The 23,972-nt window shown below is 39.0% G+C and overlaps 1 protein-coding gene across 1 annotated transcript; it reads left to right on the top strand.

Moving 5' to 3' along the window:
* The first annotated feature begins 16,702 nt into the window (after positions 1-16,702).
* Positions 16,703-23,791, top strand: LOC119914267 (Golgi phosphoprotein 3-like). Its single transcript, XM_038733461.1, has 5 exons — positions 16,703-17,127; positions 17,672-17,803; positions 18,101-18,215; positions 18,619-18,779; positions 21,537-23,791. Exons 1-5 carry the CDS (start codon positions 16,918-16,920, stop codon positions 21,798-21,800), a joined length of 882 nt encoding a protein of 293 aa, XP_038589389.1. The 5' UTR covers positions 16,703-16,917; the 3' UTR covers positions 21,801-23,791.
* Positions 23,792-23,972: the final 181 nt, after the last annotated feature.

Raw genomic sequence — 23,972 nt, forward strand, 5'->3', positions numbered from 1 at the left:
CGATAAGGGTCCGGTTTAAGACGGAGCTTCCGACAGGTGGCTACAGACGCCAACGCATGCGCAGAGTGCAGATTACGTCATCTCCACCAGTATTGAGCTCACCAGTGTCTACCGACACCTTAGCAATCACTTGTAACCAACCATTTCAGCAGAACTTAATACTTAACATAGCAGAATCTACCCTGATCTTTTATACAACAGCTAGCACTGCCCTTTGAATGCAGCGGTATTTTCATATATGCCACTGCTGATTAGGTACACCTTTGACACACCAACTGAAAAAGAGAAAGTGTACCCCAAAGCCCCGTTTTCAGAATGAACCTGCCCCTGTTCTCACATCCCTCATCAGGCCTGTAGTCAGGCCTGTTGTTGCTTTTGAGCTTCTGTCACCCAAACCCAGACCTTAACCCCAAGACCTGAACTCGCTTGCCTGTCTGCCTACCTGTAAGCTATCTTTGGTAATTAAACCACCTGCTGCCTTCTGTGAGTTTGGGTCCTTCCCCGGTTGCCACTCTCCTGCACCCTTGTGGCAATGACGATGCGGTTGAGGTTTGGTTAGGCTAAGGCTACATCTACACTAGGTTACTACATTTCCTTTTTCCTTTTTCAAAACAGAGACATTTTGCTAGGTTTGCACTACTGCAGACTTAAATGGCGAATCCCAAGACATTATATTTCATATACATTACGGACCTAAAACGGAGAAGTTAGAAAACACTGCTGACCCTGTTTCTGTTTCAAAACTAGCATTTTAGTAGGCTACAGACAGTTGAAAACAGAGGACCTTAAAAACGATGCAGACACGCACATTTGGCTTCCTGATTGGGTCTTATTAGTCATGCAAAGCAAAGAAACAATGCTACTGATAGTGTTTTGGTTTTGGCATTTTTATTAAAATATTTTGTGCAAATAACACACACTTGTAGGCTACTGTGCATGTCGCCATATCTATTTTGTAATGACTCCCAGGCTGATTTCCGCCGCCACAGTCGCTTTATACTCCCGTGTTATGTAACATCTATAAAATCTCTGGAGAGGTCCTTTGTCTTTTGCTAAATCTTCTGCAACTGCAGAGTTGACCATCGGCTTCATTGTTACACCAGCATGCGCATGCTGAGTGCACGTGAATGGTTACAAGATGTGGGTTTTTAGTCGTTTTCATTTAGACAGAGATCAGTTCTAATACGCAGCTAAAACACTGGTGTGGACTGAGATCGTATTCATTTTAAAACTCAGTTTTTAAACAAAACGTTGTAGTGTAGATGAAATCAGGTTATATTCGGGAAAGATTATGGTTTGAGTTAAAATGACTACTTTGTTAAGGTTAGTGAACCTCCCGCCTCATATTGCAATAACAAACACACGGTAAAGGTGATGAAAATGTTCAGCATGCTTTAAAAGAAAAACGCTGACTTTAAGTTGGTAATGGTAAACAAACAGCTGTCTCCCATGTTAAATTTTTTGTTGACCCATACATCCACCACAACTACACAGGCTTTGTTGCTCTATAACAACAAAGCCTTATTTACATCCATTAAAGGGAATTGTTTTTGAATTTTGCTTTGGAGTAGGCCTATTTGCTGAAACAACAGTTTCGGTCATTCTACATCTACTGTAACACAATAACGTAAAAACTACAATTTCAGAGATTTCATAAAGCATAATCACACCTAATGTCCTTGATTATTGCTGCGTTTGCCTTCTTTGAATTTACTTTTCAGCCATTTACTTTATATTTAGATGTTCTTCACCCTGCAATTTTCTTTCACGTTGGTTACATGCGACATCAATTATTACTAGATCATGTTGCTACACACAAACACATACATACCTCTATTCATTTCTTCATTCATGGGGTAGCAGAACCACTGTCATCCTTCTCCATTTCTGCGTGTAAATATTATGAATGTCTCTATACAAAAGAACTACAAACATGAAGATCATTTCATCGGCTAGCATTCAGAATGAGTGATTTACAATACATACTGTATATCCTGTTGTAGTCGGTTGTAGCCTTCCTTGTTATATAACTATTCGCACACATACACACACTATTTGGCAAAGAAAATATGGAGCTACACAACATATGCAAACAACAGCAACACAACACATGCACACTTTAAATGTTAACAAAGACACTCATCTGTTACAGACGGGATCACAGGAACTCCCTGTGAATGAGACAGTTTACAGGAGTCCTTCCTGTCTTCAGCCCCGCAGATACCTCTGACTGAGACTCAGGAAGACTGTGATTAGTTTCCATGTATTTCCTCAGTACAGTATACCCTTGCCCACCCATCTTTCCCCTTTCCTCATCCCCTTACACACCTAGGCCCACTCAACTACTTTTTTCCTCCTGATAACAATGCATAGAGAATGTAGAAATGGTACTCCATGTTTTGATTTTTCATCTCTACACAGTTTCTTCCCCTTCCTCCCTCCGTCCCCTGCCTTTCACCCTGACATACTATATACTATTAGCCATGGAAGTCTATTGTAATGTGTTTTTCTCCTCTGCCCCCCTTTAAATGTCTGTGTACATGCAGACAGGAAGAGAGCATTAAGAGCGTACAAGATACAAGGCTCTCAGGGTCCCTAATGAGACAAAGGCATCTTCATTCAATTTCACAAATACTTTATTTGAACAGAAAAAAAACATTCATATTTCCAATCATGGTAGCTTTTCTGAGTTGTTGGTTTTTTTTTTTTTTTGCAGTGTAAGGCACTAAGGTAATGAAGACAAACTGTGTTATCTCGAGCCCAGTAAATCCCCTTAATTGAAGGAAATTAACTTGGTTCATACAGTCTGACAGAAAATATTTATTTGCAGACTGAGTCAATCATTGGGTCATGTTAAAGCCAAGTGGTAGACCCTCTTTGACCAAAAACAACCTTTCCCCTCCAGTGAAAGCTACTTACAGTGAGCATCTAAGGAATCTGTAATGTATACAAGAGGATAGTGCCTTTGCATAAAGATAGATGACAGCTCACAGTAAACATATACTATGTATGGTATACTCTGGTACCTGGAAATCTTAGACTATATTGAACTAATATCTGTTGACACAAATTAACCCTTAAAGGGGGCACTTCTGCGATATACCTCAATAAAGTCCAGTGATTCGTAAGAGACAGATTAAAGCAGCACATATCAACATTTTTTGTTAACAATGGATCTATTGACTGAGTGGTTTGAGTAATCTCACTCATAATGACAAACCCACACAAAACGATCACTCAACTTTGCAGTTCCCCTCAGCTCGGTGTATTTAGCATCTTTCAGTTCACTGTTTTGGTTTTACATCCCACAATCTCACTGTTTTGGTTCACTCTCACTGATCTCATCAACCTCATGTCCTGCATTAGCAGGCAGCTAACTGTTCCGCAGCATACAGACATAGCTGGCAACAGGCATAGTGGAGCATTTAGCAGCTAAAGAGCCAGATATTTCTCTTGTTGGCAGAGTCCAAAACAGAGCTAAAAAAAGAGTGAAAATTGGACTTTTAATGGACTATTAATGAATGGTAATGATACTTTGTGTTTGCCATATCAAATGGACAGAATTTGCCAAAATGACTTTAAAAGTTGTTTACAGCTTTTTTCGCTGCCTCCAAGTGGCCAAACAAATCTATTAATGTAGATTTTTTTTTTTTTTTTAAATGAATGGTCAAAATCTAGGCAGCACAATATCAAGCTTCAAAAACCCTGGATCCCACATTTTCTATAATATAACTTATAATCTTTACGTTAGACCCCTTCTGTCTGGTAAATGTTCAAATGCGCATATTTTACTCCACAAGACCAGTTTGTAACACGGGTTTTCTGGTATACGTTTGTAGTTTCCAGGCTGAACCTGAGATAACCCTGATAACAACCTCAGGAGTTATTTTCTCAGACTTGACAAAGCTCCTCCAGAGCTACAGAACATATGCAACTGTTTCCACAGGCTTCCCATATGGATTCCCATGTAAGAACCTTCTTACACCTTCAAGAAAAAAGGAATGTTTTTGTGACGGTTCATTAATATTTCTGGAAAATTTCTTACTAATCGGATCTGTTATTGACCTACTAACTGTAGGTATTTAATAATATAAATGAAATATGAGGAAAATCCCAGTAGCTATGTAAAGATACTCAGAGAGGAACTTTCCTTTCTATTTACAACACATAATTAACAAAACCAGAACAATGTACAGCAACCTTTTTCAGTTTGTCATTGCTGTCTTGAGTTGTATTCATAATAGGATAAATACAGCAGCTCATTGCTATATAAGGACATGTTGATTTTATATGACTAAGTCTGACGTTTACTTCTGTTTTTTGAATTACCAACTAACATTGAAGGCAATGAATCTGTTAGATAAGACTACTTTCTTGTAGTTATGCTGCATAACTGTGGTGTTAGCAGCACGCGTGGTTGCTTGCAAGTGTGACTTAGCAATACTACAGGGGATGAACTTAAGGAAACAAAAAGAGTCTTTTGTCAGCTCAGTGTGAAAGAAAGCAGATCCTTCCTCACTGATTCCACTTTGATGAGAACAGCATTTGACTATGTTCTAAACATTACCCAGGGCAAAGAGAGAAAATGGAAACATCTCAGGTTTAATCCACTCCGGTCCACACTCTTGTTCTCGCGTCACTGTCCTTTCTTTTATTTATTCTTTTAAACTGATGCAGATGGAAACCAATGTGATAAGTGAATCTGGACTGTACTGTAAGACATAGCCTTGTCTCAGACCATTAGGTCTAATGGTACACTATCTTTAAAATGTAAACTCTGCTGCAGCACAGGTCCTCATAACTTGTAAATGCTTATGTTCCACCAAAAGGCGTTTTTGTACCCATTATTTACTAATGGGTACATTGAGTACATCTAAAATCGTGATCTTGAATTTAAAGAAATGCATTTAGGTTATTCTATTAGGGAAGTGTAAAGTCAAAGTTAAAGGAGGGGATGTATTACAAATGCTCAAAAAACAAGTTTGAGCAGGTCAATCCCTGTCTTATTAATTTCCAATTCAGACTCTGAAGCCTGTATGGGAGCATGTGAAATTAGCACACCATTTTCAAAGTCAGCCTTCAGTCCCCCTGTGCAGGCGAACACAACAATCTGACACATGTGAGCAGCAATTAGAGATCTCTTCAGTCACTTCCTTGCTGAGGCACCCATCTCCCCTCTCTGTGTTGCTGACAGAACCTGGAGGTTCACTTCACTCTACAGAAGGCCAGCTCAGGGTCTCGACCCCTTGACTCTGTCAATACCGAGTCAGTGTTGGTTACAGCCTGGCCACTGGCTTTCTGTCGACCCACAGGCACACTGCCCTCTATGACAACAGTGGTGAATCCATCTTCTCTGCTGAGTAAAGTCATGCATAACATTGAAATTGAAAACACATGCATTTGCAATATATTAAGATATATCAGCCACAAACCTGTTCCTAAGGTCTTCAGATGTTTATCTGAAACATTTGAGGCCTAGTTGCGTAATTCTATGTCAGTTGGTCAGTCCGCCACTTTGACCCAGACTGAAATATCTCAACTGCTGGGTGGCTTGGCACAATGTTTTGTACTGGCATCCATGGTTCCCAGGTGATTTCTTTCTTTTAGTGACACCATGAGGTTAACATTTTTGTTTTTCAGTGAAATGGCTCATCAGAGAATGATGTCTGACCTTTGCTCTAGCATCACCATGAGGCTGACATCTGAGGCTCTGAGTGAAATGAAATGTTGTGGTCATGTTCTCCTCGTGATGAATTTTATTAATGTTGGTAATCCCTTAACTTTTCATTTAGAGCCATCTCCAGATCAAATCTTATATTTGTGCTAATACTTTATGAGCAAATACCTGCAAAATTTATTTTTTGTTTAGTGCTGATTAGTAAATTTTAGCATGCTAAGACACTAAACTAAGATGGTGAACACGGTAAACAATTTGCCTGCTTAACTTCAGCATGTTATCTTTGGCATAATGTCACAAAGATCCATAAAGTCTCACAGAGCCACTAACATGGCTGTAGACCATAAGTCTTGTTTCTTCTTGTGTCCTCGGACCAGACTAAGCAGCACTGTTGTGGAAGTAGAGTCAAAAGTTAGAGGAAGCCATTATGTTTCTGGGTTTTGCTATGTATGACTATGACTGCCTAACAATGACAGGAATGTGATTTGTCCCCAGACCCTGGTGTCAGTATACAGGAAGTTTGGTGGGGCTTCGCTCAGTGGAATGGATTGTTTAAAGAATGATGGGTACCAAAACTGGTCTGAAGTCACTCCCTGCAGGCAGTTTCACACCAATTGTCCTTTCAAAAAGCTACAGCATGTAGCCTTTGATACAGTGAGAATTAGTTATTGAGGAATGAACTTCTACAATGACTTTTCTCCTTTGTCCCAGTAGACAGACGTGCTTGTGTATCAATAGACACGTACACATGTGCACACACATGTCCCCAGTATGTGACATCACATTCTTGGCATGTTGCACTGTGATTGTGGAGGATATCATATTTTACTCAGGAGTGCAGTAATTTCTTGGCATGACATCTGACATGACAGCATGGTAGACTTAAGAGGAGACATAATTGAGGGGGGGGGGTTAACGCTGAGGACCGCCAAGGCTGATTCCTAAAGTTACGTTCACAATTTAGCGCAAGAAAGTTCTGCATGGTCAACTTTTTGAATAAACTGACCTTTGAACCCACCAGTCACTGACCTTTCAAGAAGTAGACAGTGGATTTACAGTAGCCCACTGTTGTCCACCCACCACCTATCCTAACTTGCTGTGATTTATGGAGACAAAGCTCAATCTATGTTTCAGAGACCGCAAAAAGAATTCCTTATAATGCAGAAACATCACGTGCCATTGACCATGTTTATGAATCTTGAGAGGGTAGTTGCACAAAAGCCATAATTTCTTAATAGGCCTTTTTCATCAAGGACATTTTCACATGTCACAGTCGAAAAAGCACAGGTTTAAATAACAGAGGTTGGACCAAATAATTGTTTTACAAGTCTCCAGTCTTTGCACTCGCAGCAGGTTGCTGTCTGTGAGTTTCCAGCCTCCTGCTAGCCTCATATTTCAGTCTAATATTACATTAAGTGTCTAAATTGCATAAGGGATGCTCCTGACTTTTTGTTTGCCAACTCAGTCTGTCCATCCGATCCAGAGGCTCTCCAAATAACAGGAAAGTAATTTGTTTAGCAAGTGGTCACAGGTGGTAAAGCTGAACATAGCGAAATATTCAGAACACACCCACATCAGGAATACTACAACACATGCAGCAGTAAAGTACAGTGAACAGGAGATTCAGTTACTAAGTAAAACATTCTGTCTGCATCTTAAAATGTGACAGTTTACAAAGGTCAAAGAAGAGCACAGGGGGCTTTAACTTTGTAGGCAGTTTAGTTTTTGAATACTCGTGTCACAAATGTGAGGAAGTACTTTTTTGACAGATTCAGTTTAGGTGAGTTTGACAGGTCTCCTGTGGTCAATATGAATTCAGAGGCTAAGAAGGACACAAATGCTCCAGTTCCACCTCATGGGGTCAGACCTCCTCAGGTATATGCTGTGGGACTCAGTGGGAATATCACACGTGTGTATGTGTGTGTGCGCACACACACGTGTGTTTGACCCATCTGTACTCTACCTCCCCCTGAGTAACCAGATGATGATTAAGATCATAAGGTCTCCATGCCTTCTCATCATGTTCACTTTGACTTGACTTTTTCAACCACAAATGCTGTGTTTGGGGTGAACATTGGCTGGCCTCTGACCACAATTGACCACAAGAAGTCATCTGTTCAGGATTATTAGCTGGCACTGGCTTGATCTGCAGTGATCCAGGGTATTTTTTAACACTTTAGGCACTTTTACGTTGTTTTCAGTAGTCCAAGAAGTTTTTAGAGTTTTTATTTAATTCCAATTAACAATACAAATGGGTAAAATGACTCTATTACAAGCAAAAGTTCTGCATTCCAGTTCTTAAAATACAGAGGTGTGGAAACTGGACTTATAGTATTAAAAGTAAAAGTATTTTTATGCAGACAATCAAGCCAGTTGAATGCTATAGTGTTGTATATAATGGTAATGAATGATGGTTACTAGGGATGTGACGAGATCTGGTCGAGGTGAAAAACTGTCTCCACTATCAGCGTGACAGAGTGTGAGGGTGAAATTAGCATGGAAGATGCCAACCACTTGTAAATAGTTTGTGTAGCAGCATTTTTGCTGGATGGAAACACTAAACGGCGACAGAGTGACATGACAAGACACAAACAATATGTAAGCAACATTTCAATATGCACGTACATTGTTTTGCATTGTGTGACTTTCAGTAGAAGAAAAGACATTTTCCATTCATATATTTCGTCATAGTAACTATATATATATATATATATATATATATAGTTACTATGACGAAATATATATATATTACATTATATTTCCATGAAATGTAGTCGAGAAGAGGCACAAAGCAGCCGAAAATGGAAGCACTCCAATTAAGTACCTCAAAATTGTATTTAAGTACAGTCTTTGAGTATTTATTTGTTTACTTTCTGTTTTTTGTTTTTTTTTTAAACTGAGCAAGGGGGTCAGCTGTGCTGCTGGTTCATCAGTCTCTATTGGTCTCTACATGCTAATCAGAACACTGAATGATGTTATTCTCTTGTCAAGCCTTTGGTTTCTTCATACTAACAATGGAAGGTTTTATTTAATGTTCAGATCATGGATGACTGTATGTTGACTTTCTCTTTGCATACTGAGAATATGTGTGTCTATGTGCAAATGAAAACATGGTCACAAGAATTTCCCCTCTGGGATCAATAAAGTATTTCTGATTTCTGACACGTGTGTCTGTACTATGTGTATGTAGAGTTTCTTACAGCTGGGTTTCAGAACCTCTGGAGGGGTCCTATTGTTAAAGGTTTCCTGCAGAAGTCTACCAGGGAGAACAGAGGAAAGGGAGGCTAACATTGGGAGGATCACACAAATCTGAAGGCTAAGTAGAAAAAGCACTTTTCATTTTTGGTTGCAGATAATGCTGACTATTAGTTTGTAAATCCTATACACTTATCTAGCCCCACAAAAATATACAGTTTTTTTATGTTAAAGCGAGACTATGTAACTTTTCAAAGAAAAAATAACTTCTCCTTCAGCTTTCAAATGAAATGTTTAATTCAAAAGTAATAAATCGCAATTTTGCTGCTATAGCCTTCCTTGTTCTTACGAGTAGCGTATCTTGGCTAATGTTCGCTAATGTTTGCAAACTTTAGGTAAATGTTGCTGTGTAATACATACTGAGTCACTTCGCTGACTTCATGGCTGTGTTTGAAACAGAAGGCAGTTGCTGCCTCGATACTGTACTAGACAGCTGCCAAGGAAGGCATCACTTTCAAGTGAAGGCATCTCTGTTAACATTGGTTTCGGACAGCCTTCTAGGGCAGCACTTACAGCAACGTGTGATGTCAGCATGCCGTCTTGCATCTCTTATGGCTGTCAGAAGAGACGCAAGACTTAGCATCAGCTAACATGCAATTGAAAAGCCAAATGCCTAACAGAAATTATACTGAACACACTTGGTTGCTTCCAGTCATGGGCTAATATGATAGTTCAGTGTTTAGTTCTCACTAACTTTTTAAAAATCGAAGCACGAATACTACTAAAAACTTTCAAAAATGTCTATTTGTGAACAAATTCGGCTTGTTTGTCCGCCATCTTGACCAGTTTTCAAAAGCTACGGCAGCCGCAGAAGCGCTGGTTTATGGGTAAAAGGCAGCATCAAGTCACCATGGATGCTGCCTTCAAAACTGGCCGTTACTGGGGCAGTTTGAAGGCATCTTACGCGCCAGCAAGAGATCGTTCGAGCCATTTCAAACAGCACTCTGTGCCTCACTGTCCTGTTAGACACCTTCTGAGACAGCAGTTTAGCCCGTTTCGAACACAGCCCATGACTTGTTCTTCTGTTAGCTTAGCATTTTAGCATTAATGTCACTTTAAGACTGCTGCTGAGTAAAATTCACAAATTCTAGATTAAACTTAAACCTACAATAATAGATTTTGTGGCCTATTTGTGAGCAGCAGAAACAAGTTGTTAACGCGACAGTGACATATCATCTCCTTTACAGTCGATAGCATAGTCTACTTGTTAACACACATCTGCATATTTAGACATCTTCTTCCACAAAGCACACCATTATGCATCATTATCTTTCATTTACTATCCAGTCTCCTTTTAGCTCTGTTTTTGGTATCCACCAACTCCTGAAGAAAATATCTGGCTCTTTAGCTGCTAAATGCTGAAAACAACACTGTGAGCAGTGAAAGTGAACCAAAAGAGTAAAGTTGTGGGCCAGACAGCTAAGCAGTTGAAACTAGCTATAAAGCTCCGTAAAGCTGATGGGAGCTGCAGATTCGTGTCATAATTCTCTGTAGGTTCATCACAATGAACCCCTTTCATAAAAATATTGATTATAGCTACTTTAAAAAAAACTGTAGCCAATTAACCTGCAATTTTAATAAAGCTAAATCTAGCTTTAAACTTTATTTGTACCAAGCACAACATGTTAAACAAGATTAGTCCAACAAGCTGAAATTCAAGTGTCATGTTTTCTGTATCTGGCTGATACTGAGAAAACAACTTCATTCTGCCAAAAGCATGTGATAACAGACTTCCTTAGTCCGTTGACTGATCTGTGTCATAGAAACAAGACTTTCAATACATGGATTCAAGCCACTGCTGTGAAATAAAATTGCTTTTTGGTCAATAGCATTATACGCTGTAGATGTATTGCCTCATTGTTATGTTTATTATTCATCTCACTTTGAATGGGGCGAAGCCAAAGCACTTCCCGTAATTGTGTTGAGTTGGAGCAGATTTAGAAACTGCTTTGCTGCTTTCTTTCTTTCACCTCATTATTTTTTGTCTTTCTCTCTCTTTCTTGTTTAGTATTTGTACTATTGGAAGTGTGTATGGTGCATCGCCTTATTTAGCCCACCTGTAAGCCAGCATGTCCTTGGACGTGCTGCTGTCGCAATTATACTTGAATTGCACCGAGTTTCTGTTTCACACCAGTTGAAAACAGAGAAACAATATCTGCCACTTAGAAATGTGCAGATGTGACCTTTTATACTCCAATTATTTTCAAACAGTTCAGCCTATTTTCCTATATTGTTTCTTATTATTGTAACAAGCTGCAAGAAAATTTATAGGATCTTCCTTTTCAAGCCCTCCATATTCGATCCCAAAATTGTGATTCTGCTTTTTCTCAGCCTTCTTGTATTCACTGGGGCTTTTGAATATCACAAGCTATTAAATATAATTATATTTTCTCAGCCATTATTCTCCAGTGAGATGTAATGTAGCAGACAATTGAGAGATTCTGTAATTCACTTATAGCAGTTCAATTGTAAGTGACTCTCCTAGTTCTCTCTGTGGGGGTGTTAGTGTGTGTATGTCTGTGTGTTCCTGTGCATTTATGTAGAAGGGGCAGGAAGGGTCAACCCTTTGCCCACTCAAGAGACAGGAAATGGCTCCAATATGGGCTTGAGTGTGGCCTCCCTTAAAACTCTGGGGAGTGATTTGAGCTTCTTGTCAGGACCAGAGCTGCAGGATCAGTGAGAAAAGAATTTACAAAGTGAAATATACAGATGTTTCGTTCAGACCATTTGAAACCATAGGTTTCTGGTAGGCTTCACAGGGATACAAAGGTTTATTAATAGTGTCAGTGGGGTAGCAGATGATCAGCTGATATGTCAAGAAAGATTTATGTCAAGTCTAATATTTACATTTTAAAAGGTTGGTGGTTTTATACTGGGTAGTGGGTTCTGCTTATTTTCAGGCTTTTTATAAACATTAAATTTGAATGTATTTAGTGTTTTAGTCTGATTAGGCTAGTATTAAATATACCATAGTATTATTATAGTATTAAACTTTTCTATACAGATCAGATTATATTTATACACAGACTTTATCATGAGGAGATTTATTAGACTTTTTCCAGTCCGAGGCTAATGGTCTAATGCTTGCACATCTTGTCATCTTGGACTAAGTGCAAATATGCTACCTAAATGGTCAGAGAGTCGAACAACTGTCATGACTGTGATGGTTGTAGAGATGGTTGTTTACAGAGAACATATTTCCAACAGTCTGGGTAATGATCTCTCCAAGGAATTTTTAGGGCCACTCTTAAGAGCTCTTAAATGTCAGACAAAAGACAGTATTTGTTCCTCATAGCCTGTTTGTGATGTGTTATGACTTTTTTGGCAGAGTTCATCAAGGACGATCAAGGTAGAGATTATTTAACCAGTTTATATGATCAAGCAGTGATTTCATATATGCACGGGCCTCATTCAGGGAGAAGAAATGACTGTCTTCGCTCACCAGTGGACAAATATAACTAAGACTTGCATTTACTCATTCAGCTTACAAAGTAAAACTTTGAGGTACTTGTATTTGAGTATTTCCATTTTATGCTACTTTATACTAGTACACCACCACATTATATTGTAGTATATTGTAGTTGTACTCCAGAAATTTTATTTCACAGCTATTTGTTACTTTAGAAATACATGATTTTTACATTGAAAACATATAAAACATGAAGAAATGTCAAAATAGATTAAACTACTCAACAGTATATAAATATAATAAATTAGCGCCACCTTGACCAACAACAACAGTAAAATTGTACTTTTAACGATTTTTGCCTGTTTAATACTTAACAATTCAATGATCATCACAGTGTGCAAAAAACTTCTACTTTTGTTACTTTCAGTGCATTTTACTAACTTGTGACATTTTGAATGCCGGACTTTTAATTAAGTAGTTTTACAGCTATTGCTATTAATGGATCTGAATACGTCCTCCACTACTGCTCACTCATGATTGAAGAAGCTTTGTATGTTTTGGGAGGATTATCACTCTTAAATTCAGTATTTATAGCACCCTCTAGTCTAATCTGCCTTTATTCAAGAAAATTAAAAAAGGTTGCTTCCACAGCAACAACTAAACCAAGAGATGGACCAAACACAAAATGTCTGAGATTTTATGAGCTGTTTGGGAAGTAGTGTGTAACAATAACTGGACAACTTCTTGTAGGTCTCCATAAGATAAATGGGATCATAACAAAGGCTAAAACTGAACTGTAACACAATGAATTCATAAAAACAAACAAAAAAAACATGTAAGAAATATTTTAAGTGAGGATTAAGGGAATGGGAATGTGACGACTGACAGATTACAAATGGCCCAGTGACAGTGACAAATGATGACAGCCACCGTAGCTATATACTCTCTATATGCTATATGCTCTGCAATTCCCATCAAAGCTAGAAAGCTAATAAAACAAAGTATGTAGTCGAGTATCTCAGCCCGAGAAGAAAATTAATAAGGTATCACAAGCACGTACAGTACAGGCCAAAAGTTTGGACACACCTTCTCATTCAATGCGTTTTCTTTATTTTCATGACTATTTACATTGTAGAATCTCACTGAAGGCATCAAAACTATGAATGAACACATATGGAATTATGTACTTAACAAAAAAGTGTGAAATAACTGAAAACATGTCTTGTATTTTAGATTCTTCAAAGTAGCCACGGACTGGTGACCTGTCCAGGGTCACCAGTCCATCACAGGGCCACACATAGACAACTCACACTCACATCCACATGTCTTTGGATGGTGGGAGGAAGCTGGAGCACCTGGAGAGAACCCACACATTAAGGCCAGGGCAATCAGGGTTTGAACTTGCAACCTTCTTGCTGTGAGGCAACAGTGCTAAACACTGCACCACTGCGCCACCCAGAACATGGTATGTCTTGAAGAAAAAAAAAAAAATTATAGACTACCAATTCATAATATTAATTATTAATCTTGTTAAAAAAATCCAAATTTTTCAACCTTTTTTTTAGGAACTTGACCCCGACTAAACCGCAATTTAGAGTCGCTGTTAAAATCATCCGAAATCAAGTCCATGAATCGGGATTTATTTATTTTGTATTGCTCTGATATATAGATCTGATATCTGATAAATATAGTTACAATTCCCCTGTGCACATTACAGTGCAGTCTTAATGTTTCACAGCTGGTGGGGATTGCACGCCTGATACCTGACACAACTGACCATACAAGGACTGCTATGCCTCCGTACTGACAGCAGCAACACTCAAACATATCTTCAAAAGCTGAATTGTTGTTGTGAACACAAATATCACTGATCATGTATGTCATCGAGCCATTTTGTGCAGTGCAACATGTTAGAATGTTGTTTTGCAGAAAAGAAATAACCTTTTTGAAAGAAAACTAGGCTACAGCTTCCTCAAAGATAGGGAAGAAGTTGATTAGAATCACTCAGCACAGGACATACAGTATAAGTGATGAATTGATTTAACGTTTAATTAGATTTTCAGTTAATTAAATAATATATTAAATTTAGACCAGATACTTTGTGCATTAAGGATCATACAACATGTGTTGTGGTTACTTTGTGTATTTTTCACATCTGCTATTGTTGTTCTTCCTGAAATATACTTCATTGTTACTGTGCTAGCCATTGTAGTTTGTTTTTTAATACGAATGACTACGATTGATTCTTGGAGCTAAACTTCAAACACAATACAAAAATAGCATGTTATAATATTTATATTACTAATAACAGGTGTTTCTTCCTTTCTAGCTGCACTACATTTAGTTGTACCAGTTCCAGGGCCCACATTTTTGTGCATGATGTCTCATTAATATTAAGTTACAACTGTGCTTTTCCCTGCTATAACAAAACAAAAAAGATCTATAAGACCGAGTGATAATCCAGCCATGTGAGCCATGTTGGGTTTTGCCCAAAGCCTGCCCCATCTCCTTCATTCAAGACCAGCTCTGCTCACAACCACAAAGTAACTTGGACATCATGAGGAGAGGACTAGAGTGGAGGAGATGGAAGGGTAGTGGGTCAAGCGGAGGATATTTGGGAGTTTATCTGCTACATCATCATCAACAATGGACTTGTGCCAATGCTGGAGTGGTCCTATAATATTTGACATACAGTACAGCCGACCGAGCCAACAGTATGAGATACTACCATTACAAGTTAGGAACTAACACTGATGTGATGTAAAGTGATATCTGAACATTTATTAGAATCAGAAGAATCAGAAGGAGCTTTATTGCCAAGTAGTGTTTGACACATACGAGGAATTTGCTGTGGTGATAAGGTGCTACACTTAGACAAACATACAGTCAACATAAATAAATTTAGATAAATATAAATATGGAAAGAAACGTTAATTAGCTGTTGTTTCCCTCTGCTGAGTCTGTCTTCAGAAAATTATATAATCTAGATTTTTTTTCAGTGGTTGCAATATGCTCTCCCTAATCCCATCACAAGCAATCCTGAAGATAACGAGGATGTTCCTGCACATTCTTGTTTGAAAGATCACTCCGCAGCATTATTTTCCTGGTACAGAGGAGTTAAGAATGGAGAGGAAGAATACCAGAGGACTAGTCATCCATTTCCTACACTCAGCCTGCCACCTTGTGTTGACTGCCTATATTGCATTGTGTAGACTATTTAGTGGCTTGTTTGTCGGGATAATATCAACTGTTCATGCTGTTTATATTTTGTGTTTTTCTGAGTATAAAACTGACATATATATGGTAATATATTTTACATACTATATTGTAAAATATACATCAAGGGGGCTGCAATCAGCTAAACCATGTAATTAAATATGTGTAAATATGTTATATGAAATTCTATAACAAAACAAATTGGAGGTATAGGGGGCCTTTTTTTTTTTTTTTTACTTTTAACAACGGTAGTTTTGCTAAAAGCAATGCTCTCTGTTTTTTCAAGGATGCTCTGTTCCACACTCACACACAGTTGCGCACATTTACACCTGGAAGATGTCCAGTTAACTACAATGTAGTCAATAGATCAAGGATCTTGCTTAGGGGCACCTCAGCCATTGTAATTAGGTTGGGTACTGAAAAATTGTAAAAGGTCAATTAACAAGTTGTATTCACTTTATTATAGCTTATCAGTAAAATAGTAGATACATTTAAATAAGTCTTACACTAATGCCACTGTTCTCAGTTAACATTTCATGTTCTGAAATTCAACTAAACTTTTCAACAACAGTAAGCTGGTAGGAAATTTGGGGATTTAGGAGGTTGCTATTCTGTGTATAACAAATTAACAGCGCTTTTAACTTTTTATTAAAATTTTGGACTTTTGGAACATTATACACATTAAAACTGTATAGGCTATCTCAGCTGTATGCAATGAAGAATTAATAACATTTTATAAGCTTCCAGCAAGTCAAATGATTTCAACAGTTGTTTGGTTTGGGTTGTGTGATAAGACAGTCTTTGTATTTTGTATTTGATTTGTAATCTTTTGATGCAGTCAAAGTTTCAGATTTCCAGTATTTCCGATGACACATGAAAGCAACAGGAGGGATGCGTTCAAATCAATTTAATTCAATTTAACTTGATTGGCATGAATGTAAAGCAGGCAATATTGCCAAAGCTACAAATAACTTACAGATGAAAACTTCATTTCATACAGTGCATTAAATAAAGTAAATAAAACAGTAAAAGTGTGTGTTTTTAATCAATAAAATAAAAAATAAAGTCAATAAAAGTATGTGCATAAAAATAAACATTTAAAATAAATAAATAAAACAGTAATCGTATGTGTGCTCACGTCACATCCGACGTCACTGCTGCCGCCACCATGTTGGATCAGGAAGTGGGCAGAGTCGGAGCAGGAATCCCGAGCCGAGTTTAACGTCAACGGTCGTTTTTATTCGATCGGTCCACCGTTTCACCGTTCTCACCTTTAACATCCAGGTTTCATGCTGCGTGGCTTTTTGGCTGGTCGAGGTCGGCGCTTCTCTTCGGATTTGATCGTTTTGCAGTACCAGCTATGGCATCTCTAACGCAGAGAACCTCGGGCCTCGTCCAGCGGAGGACCGAGGCCACTCGCAGCGCCGCCGTCGACAAGGAGAGGGAGTCCGGCGGGGAGGAGGACGAGGCGCGCCGCGGGGAGGAGGAGGACGACGACAAGGGGGACTCGAAGGAAACCAGGCTCACACTGATGGAGGAAGTGTTGCTCTTGGGCCTCAAGGATCGAGAGGTGTGAGCTGTTTTTAATCCGTCCACTAACGTTAACACAGACAGCTAGTTAACTTAAACGCTAACATTAACTGTTAGCTAACATAATGTTTACGTTACGTCACCAACCGTGTCTGCAAACGTCAACAGCGTTAACTTCGTATATGTAATCAGTTCGTTAACGTTAATGTTTCACATCACAGTCGGACGTTTCTTGGTTTAAATGATGAATGTTTAACTCGTTAGCAAATGTAACGTTATGTCAAGTAGCTTCCAGGTCACAAATGCGCCGTGCCAATATTGTATCGCTGCATTTTGTTGTTGCTCGTTAGCGAAACTATTTGCTAAACGGATGCAGGTATCAAACGTTAATTGGCCGATATACTTTCTAGATAACTCTCATAGCTTGCGTTACCTGGCCAGTTTTTTCACAACTTGGCCAGCAGCGACGCCAATCCTTCTCAACCTGGAAGTACGGCAGCTCAGATGGCACATCCTCCTACCAACACGTCAGCTAAAGTTAACAAGCGCTGCACCTTGGCTGAATTGTGTTATTCTCCTCCCAGGGCTACACGTCTTTCTGGAACGATTGTATTTCTTCTGGTCTTCGCGGGTGTATGCTGGTCGAGCTGGCTCTCAGAGGGAGGCTACAGCTGGAGGCCTGCGGGGTGAGGAGGAAAAGCCTGCTCTCAAGAAAGGTGAGAACTAGGATTACGTGTTCAGAGCCTGTGTTCCGTGTACCCTATTAAAATGTTCTTAAACGATGCAAGACTCCTTTTCATTTTGTTTCTGTGAGCAGAAGGGTTGCATTTCTTCTGTAGGGAGCTTTCGCAGTTAGTCTTGCCAAGAAATGTTTCCCTTTACTGGGCTTCTTGCTATATTCTGTATCAGAGCGTGACTAGTGATTCCTGATCACACAGGATGTGAGACGGACGTGAATGGTCATGACGTGAATGGTCATCCTAGTTCAAATATGTGTTCTTTTGTTTGCCCAGGTGATATGCAAGTCAGACGCCCCAACAGGAGATGTGCTACTGGATGAGGCCTTGAAGCACATAAAAGAAACCCAGCCTCCGGAGACTGTCCAGAGTTGGATAGAGTTGCTTAGTGGTGAGATAAGCCCTTTCAGAGTTTGCTAACCAAACCTTGCGGTAATCTACTCGGTTCTAATTGGTTCACCTGTTGGACATGTGGGTGATGTATTTTAACATTGATAGCTTATGCTGTTTTTGCTCTTGTATAATATCAGTATAGTATCCTATCAACAACATATGTTGCAGTTAACACTAGCTGACAAATAAATATTCATTGATAATATCATAATGTATGGGTATTATCATTAATAACATTAAAACAAAATTTAAAACACGCTGGAAAGAGCAGTTACCCAACATGAGCTGATCAAATCTTTCTCAACATGAGCCACTTCAGACATTTAAAGTGTTTAAAATGACACTGACCCTGTAATAGTTTGTGTTTAATGTCCTAAAATGGATCTTATGTTGCCCTGTAGGAGAGACTTGGAATCCCCTGAAGCTGCACTACCAGCTGAGAAATGTTAGAGAACGTCTGGCAAAAAACCTGGTAGAGAAAGGTGTCCTCACAACAGAGAAACAGAACTTCCTGCTTTTTGACATGACCACACATCCGCTCACCAACAGTACCATTAAACAGGTAGGGTGTGGGGATGTTCAGTGATTCTGTGTTGTGCAAGTCAAAGGTGATTAAGCTTAACTAGTAACACCATTTTTATTGCTCAAATTAGTGTTGCTGGAGACTCTTGATTAAGAAGTAAAAATGTTACGATACTAGCAGTATTATATGCGTGCACTGGATTTATAACATCTTTGTGAAATGGAATGCAGCACAACAATCATTTTATCTTGATTATCTTGTAATGATAGTCACGGGAAGCCTAAATGAGCATATATACCTGCTCTGCAAAGGACATGTCCTGGTCTCCTGCCTGAGAAAAAAATCTGATATTTTTTGGATTCATGACAGAACCCCATATCTTTGGATTATCCTGCCACAACTTCATTAGTTCTTCATCTGTGTCAGTCTTGCTTTCATACAGCAAACTGTATCTGCATTAAGCAGTAATGTCACTGTTCTATCAGACAGTACGCAGACACAACAACACACACACAAGAGCCACATACTATAAACATCAACCCGCCTTTCTGTGAATGACTCCTCCTTATTTAAATTACAAACATGGACACAGCACTGCACCTTCGCTTGTTGAAGGAGGCACCAAACAAACATTCACTGGGGAAAAGTGCACTGCTAAAATCAGTTTGCAGGCCAGATAGCGAACGAGCCAGCCACCTGCTGCACATTGAATATCATATAAACTTACCTGCAGATACCACTTCAGTCTGTTTAGATGCTGGAGTGGTCCATATCTTCACTTCCACTGCTAACAACGCAATGAGTACTTGTAAGCTACAGCGCAAAAACAAGACTCATGTTGCACTCCTACATGTCTCTTTTAAAGGTCCAGTGTATAGGCTTTAGTGGCATCTAGCAGTGAGGCTGCAGATTGCAACCAACTGAATACCACTTGACTCACTTTCCCCCTCCAAGTATTTAGGAGAGCTTTCAGTGGCCGAGAAAAACGCCAAAGGCCCTCTCTACAGCCAGTCTTTGGTTTGTCTGTCCTGGACTACTGTAGAAACCTGGTAATAAAAATATGGCTGCCTCCATGTAAGAGGACCCGCTCTGTCAGTAGATATAAATGGCTCATTCTTATGTAATGAAAAAAACAATTCTTATTTTCAGGTGATTATACAATAATGAAAACTAGAGCCCGACCGATATGGGGTTTTGGGGGCCGATATTTTGATTTTAAGAATGATTTGGATAGTAGACCCTTTACTTTATAAACTACACTTAGAACAGGACGATTTTGAAAGCAGCACTCTTTAATTCTAATCAAAGCTACGTAAAACCATTTAACCACCATTGGTGGTCTATGATACAGTGAGCTGCTGTTGAATGTGTCTAATACAACATGACCCTCTACAACGAGGACCTGAAACTTTGAGATTTAATTTAACTAACGTTATAACTACAACCAGAGCCGTTAGAATACACCAGAAACAATAGTTTAACGGCTCATTAATGTTGGTGCTCCTCCACTGATAAACACGGCATTAGCTTTGTGGCAAATTTAGCAACGGGCAGCGTGAGCCGCTGTAACGTTACATGATTTTAGAGAATATTTAGAAGTGATGAACTAGGGACAAATGTGGACCATTCGCTAGAACTGCCACACTGTTTCAGAATAAATGTACAGTTACATCTGTCCAGCAGCTTCCAACACCCAGCTACCGTAACATTAACCTGCTGTGAGCTGGTAGGAAGCAGGGAGATGGCAGTGAAAAACGGGAGGGTTAGCAAGTCATGAATGTTTTCAGAAGAGGAGAAGTGATTGGGTCTGTTTTTATTATAATTATTAAAGTCATGTAATTTACTTGACAAAAGACTGACTCACCGCTCACACAGTCCTCTGCGTGTTTCTAAATGCTGCGATTAAACTCAGGTCAGCAGATTTTTTTCTTCTGTGGTTTTTGTGGTGAGGTAGTGTAGTTAACAGGGAAGCTGCAGCTGGTCGTCCTCTGGTGGGCAAACTATGCAACACCCATGACATGAGTGAAGGATCTGACTAGGTTTCTTATTTAATTGTCATATATCTGCCGTTATAAACGGCCGATGCCGATTAAATGAAATTAGCTCATTTCGGCCAATAATATTGGCCAGCCGATAAATCGGTCGGGCTCTAATGAAAACATTATGAATATTATATTCCATTTCTTCCATATTCTGCCAATAGATAATCCTAAATGTTTCACACTAGACCTTTAAGAAATTGTATTTTTTCACAACACTAGCTCTCAGCACTGAGAGCAGGCTATATGAGTTCAACTCAATTCTGTAGGTGGAGAAGAAGTGTGAGGACATTACAATGGTTATTGCCCTGTCAAATGTGCTTATTCTTTTCTTGCCGAGATTTAGGCTGAGAGGATCGATGCCACTCTTATTTCTGTTCTTTAAATGTGAAGCTACAGCCAGGAGACTGTGAGCTTAGGTTGGCGTGAAGACAGACATCTTCAAAACTGAAGTATACAAATGACAAGTGAGATATAACGTGTTAAGTAGTGAGTTTTTTATATCTGACATTTTTACCTTCAGGCAGTGGTAGGCAAGTTGTTTCCTCCAGCTTCTAGTCTTTATGCCAAGCTTTTGGCTGTAGCTTCATATTTAATAGGCAGACATGAGATTGTGAACAAGTGTTTCTCAAATTGTTCCTCTAATTGCTCCTCTAATGTTGTTTTGATTCTAGTTCTTTCACCTATTTGAATGTACGTAAAGCATGTGATGTATATCATAGCTATAAAACACATATGTTAATGTTTTTGCCCACAGCGCCTCGTGAAGAAGGTCCAGGACTCCGTTTTGGAGAAGTGGGTCAACGATCCCCACCGCATGGACAAGCGGGTTCTGGCCCTCATCCTTTTGGCCCACTCATCCGACGTGCTTGAGAATGCCTTCGCCCCACTCCAAGACGACCAGTATGACCTAGGCATGAAGCGAGTCCACACTCTGCTAGAGCTGGAGCCGGAGAAGGAGAGCGCAAAGCCCAACGTCAATGAACTTATGTGGGCTGTTGTGGCCGCATTTACTAAATGAAAACACCCGATTGGTTGGACTGGAAGATCTGGTTACGCTTTCTTATTTAATTGATTGAAGGACTTCACCTAATGAGACAGACTTCACTTTAAATGAGACAATCTATTTTGGTTTGGGAGCCTGTTTGTACATCTATTCCGGATGACATTTTGGTGGTAGTCCATATTAACCCAGTGCAGTCTAATTGGTGGTGGGCTTCACCAAGTAACATTTGATGGGTTGGAACCTTCTCTAAATGAAAAATGACTGGCTCCTTTCACACAGTGAGGTAAAGTATCTGGAGGCTGGATATACTTGTAAACATCGACACTACAAACAGATGGGCTTCTGTTAATGTTAGATGACATCAAAGAACAAAGTAGGTGGCAGCAGTAGTCATGGTGAATATGAAGATTTTGACTGGGGCCAAGTTTCCCTTCTGCGCTAAGGAAATGTCATCTCTCCGTCACGACAAGGTGTGGCCAGTATCAAATCCTGGTCTCATCTCTATACTCATCCGAAACGCTAATGCAAGGAGAAAGGATAGCAAATCAGACTGCTGTTGATGCTCTTTGCACTCACGCAGGTCTCCTCCTTCCACCTTTTCATTCTGTTGGGAGTACATACTTAGGGTTACTGTTAGAATAGACTACCTGAATGTTTAACTGGTTCACTCCCTCTTCTCATTAAATTCCCTCCTTTCTTCCTCATTGCATTTTGAGTAAGGAACGAGAGAACATAAATAAACACTTTACTTCAGTTGCTGCATCAATAGGTGTAAGCCGGATAATTTGGCCCTTACAGTCCCTGACCTAAATGAAGAATTAAAGCTTGAGTCTAGCAAAACTCTTTATCTTTTTAGTTTGCTGTTTTTGTAATGGTTCCATTCTGAATTTACAGAATGAGACTAGTCTTCCATTTCTATTTATGTTGCTAATCGATGCTTTGAGTAGCCTGCCATTTATCAACTATTTTGCACAGTCAATAGCCCTGTAGATAAGATTGTACTTATAGAGAGTTTAATTGGTTTGAGTAACACACTTGTGAAGGTGAGATGGAAAATGATGAACCTTAGGAACCATGGTTTAAAAATAAAAAGATTTCACTTATTTTGTCTACAGATATTGATCTTTATCTAATACTTTAAAACCATTCCTCTGGACGTATTTAAAAAAAAAAAAATAAAAAAAAAAGAAGCTTCTGTTCATATTGAGTAAGTAAGAAATATGCAGTACAAACAAACAGCGACCAAGTCTGTTCTGATTTGGATCAGCTTACACTAGATTTACAATGTGATCATTAGCGGTTGCTTATATAAATGGGCTGGGAATTGTTAGCCAAATGGGCTAGTTTCAGTTAAGGTTTAACAACTTTTTTCAGTATGTCCTGTGGACTCGCTAGTTACCAACAGAAGTGAGGCCATGTGTTTTGAATTTAGGCGAACTGACCCTTTTAAGTTTCCCTCTTGCAATATAATGAATCTCTGTTTGTACGTCATATCATAATTATTAGATGTTATTTCTATCTGATAGGCTCATGTATGCATGTTGTTATTTTTCATACATGCAGATGATGGGAAGGTTACTTGGGCCCCAGACAAAACATATGTTAAAGACTGCAACAACATGCTTATGTGCAGATCGGGGAAAACTTATGTTTAAATATAAAATCATGATTGTAAACATCGTTCTGGTCTGATGAGTGTGATCATTGTATGAAGTTAAATCACCTGTTGTTTCATGGCATACTTAAAAGGTTTTTTTTTCTACCAACAAAATGACAATAGGTTGAGATCCGTTTACAGCAAAGAGACCATGCATGCTATAGGTGGAGGGCCGGGGTACTGGTGGATGTAGCTACAGAGAAAAGCTTGTATGTAATTATTAGTCATTTTATGTGTATGATCTAATTGAATTCAATGAAAGGGATCTTCTCTCCTATCCTCTGTAATTCTGTATGCTTTTGTATTACCACACAAAATAAAGTAAGGATCCTTTAAGTGCCTGAATTTAGCACTGTTTTGCTGTTGTCGTTTTTATGCCATATATACAGTACATTTACTTGTGGATTTATTTCATCTTTAATTTTGTTTTCACCCATTCAACTTGTCAAATAGTCCCATCAATGTATCATATAAACTTGCTACTTTCTTCTGAAATGAGGATTTGCTGCTTTTTATGTCACTGTAAACTG

This window comes from Micropterus salmoides, unplaced genomic scaffold (assembly GCF_014851395.1).
Source record: "Micropterus salmoides isolate LMB-PRFRI ecotype aquatic unplaced genomic scaffold, ASM1485139v1 Ms_hic_scaffold_20, whole genome shotgun sequence".
NCBI classification, from domain to species: domain Eukaryota; kingdom Metazoa; phylum Chordata; class Actinopteri; order Centrarchiformes; family Centrarchidae; genus Micropterus; species Micropterus salmoides.

What these genes read in the sequence shown, in the direction of transcription:
- LOC119914267 (XM_038733461.1), top strand. Translation starts at nt 16,918, where the DNA reads ATGGCATCTCTAACGCAGAGAACCTCGGGCCTCGTCCAGCGGAGGACC. An exon ending in AAAGCCTGCTCTCAAGAAAG is followed by an intron (nt 17,804 to 18,100) that starts GTGAGAACTAGG and finishes TTGTTTGCCCAG; the next exon opens with GTGATATGCAAGTCAGACGC. An exon ending in TTGGATAGAGTTGCTTAGTG is followed by an intron (nt 18,216 to 18,618) that starts GTGAGATAAGCC and finishes GTTGCCCTGTAG; the next exon opens with GAGAGACTTGGAATCCCCTG.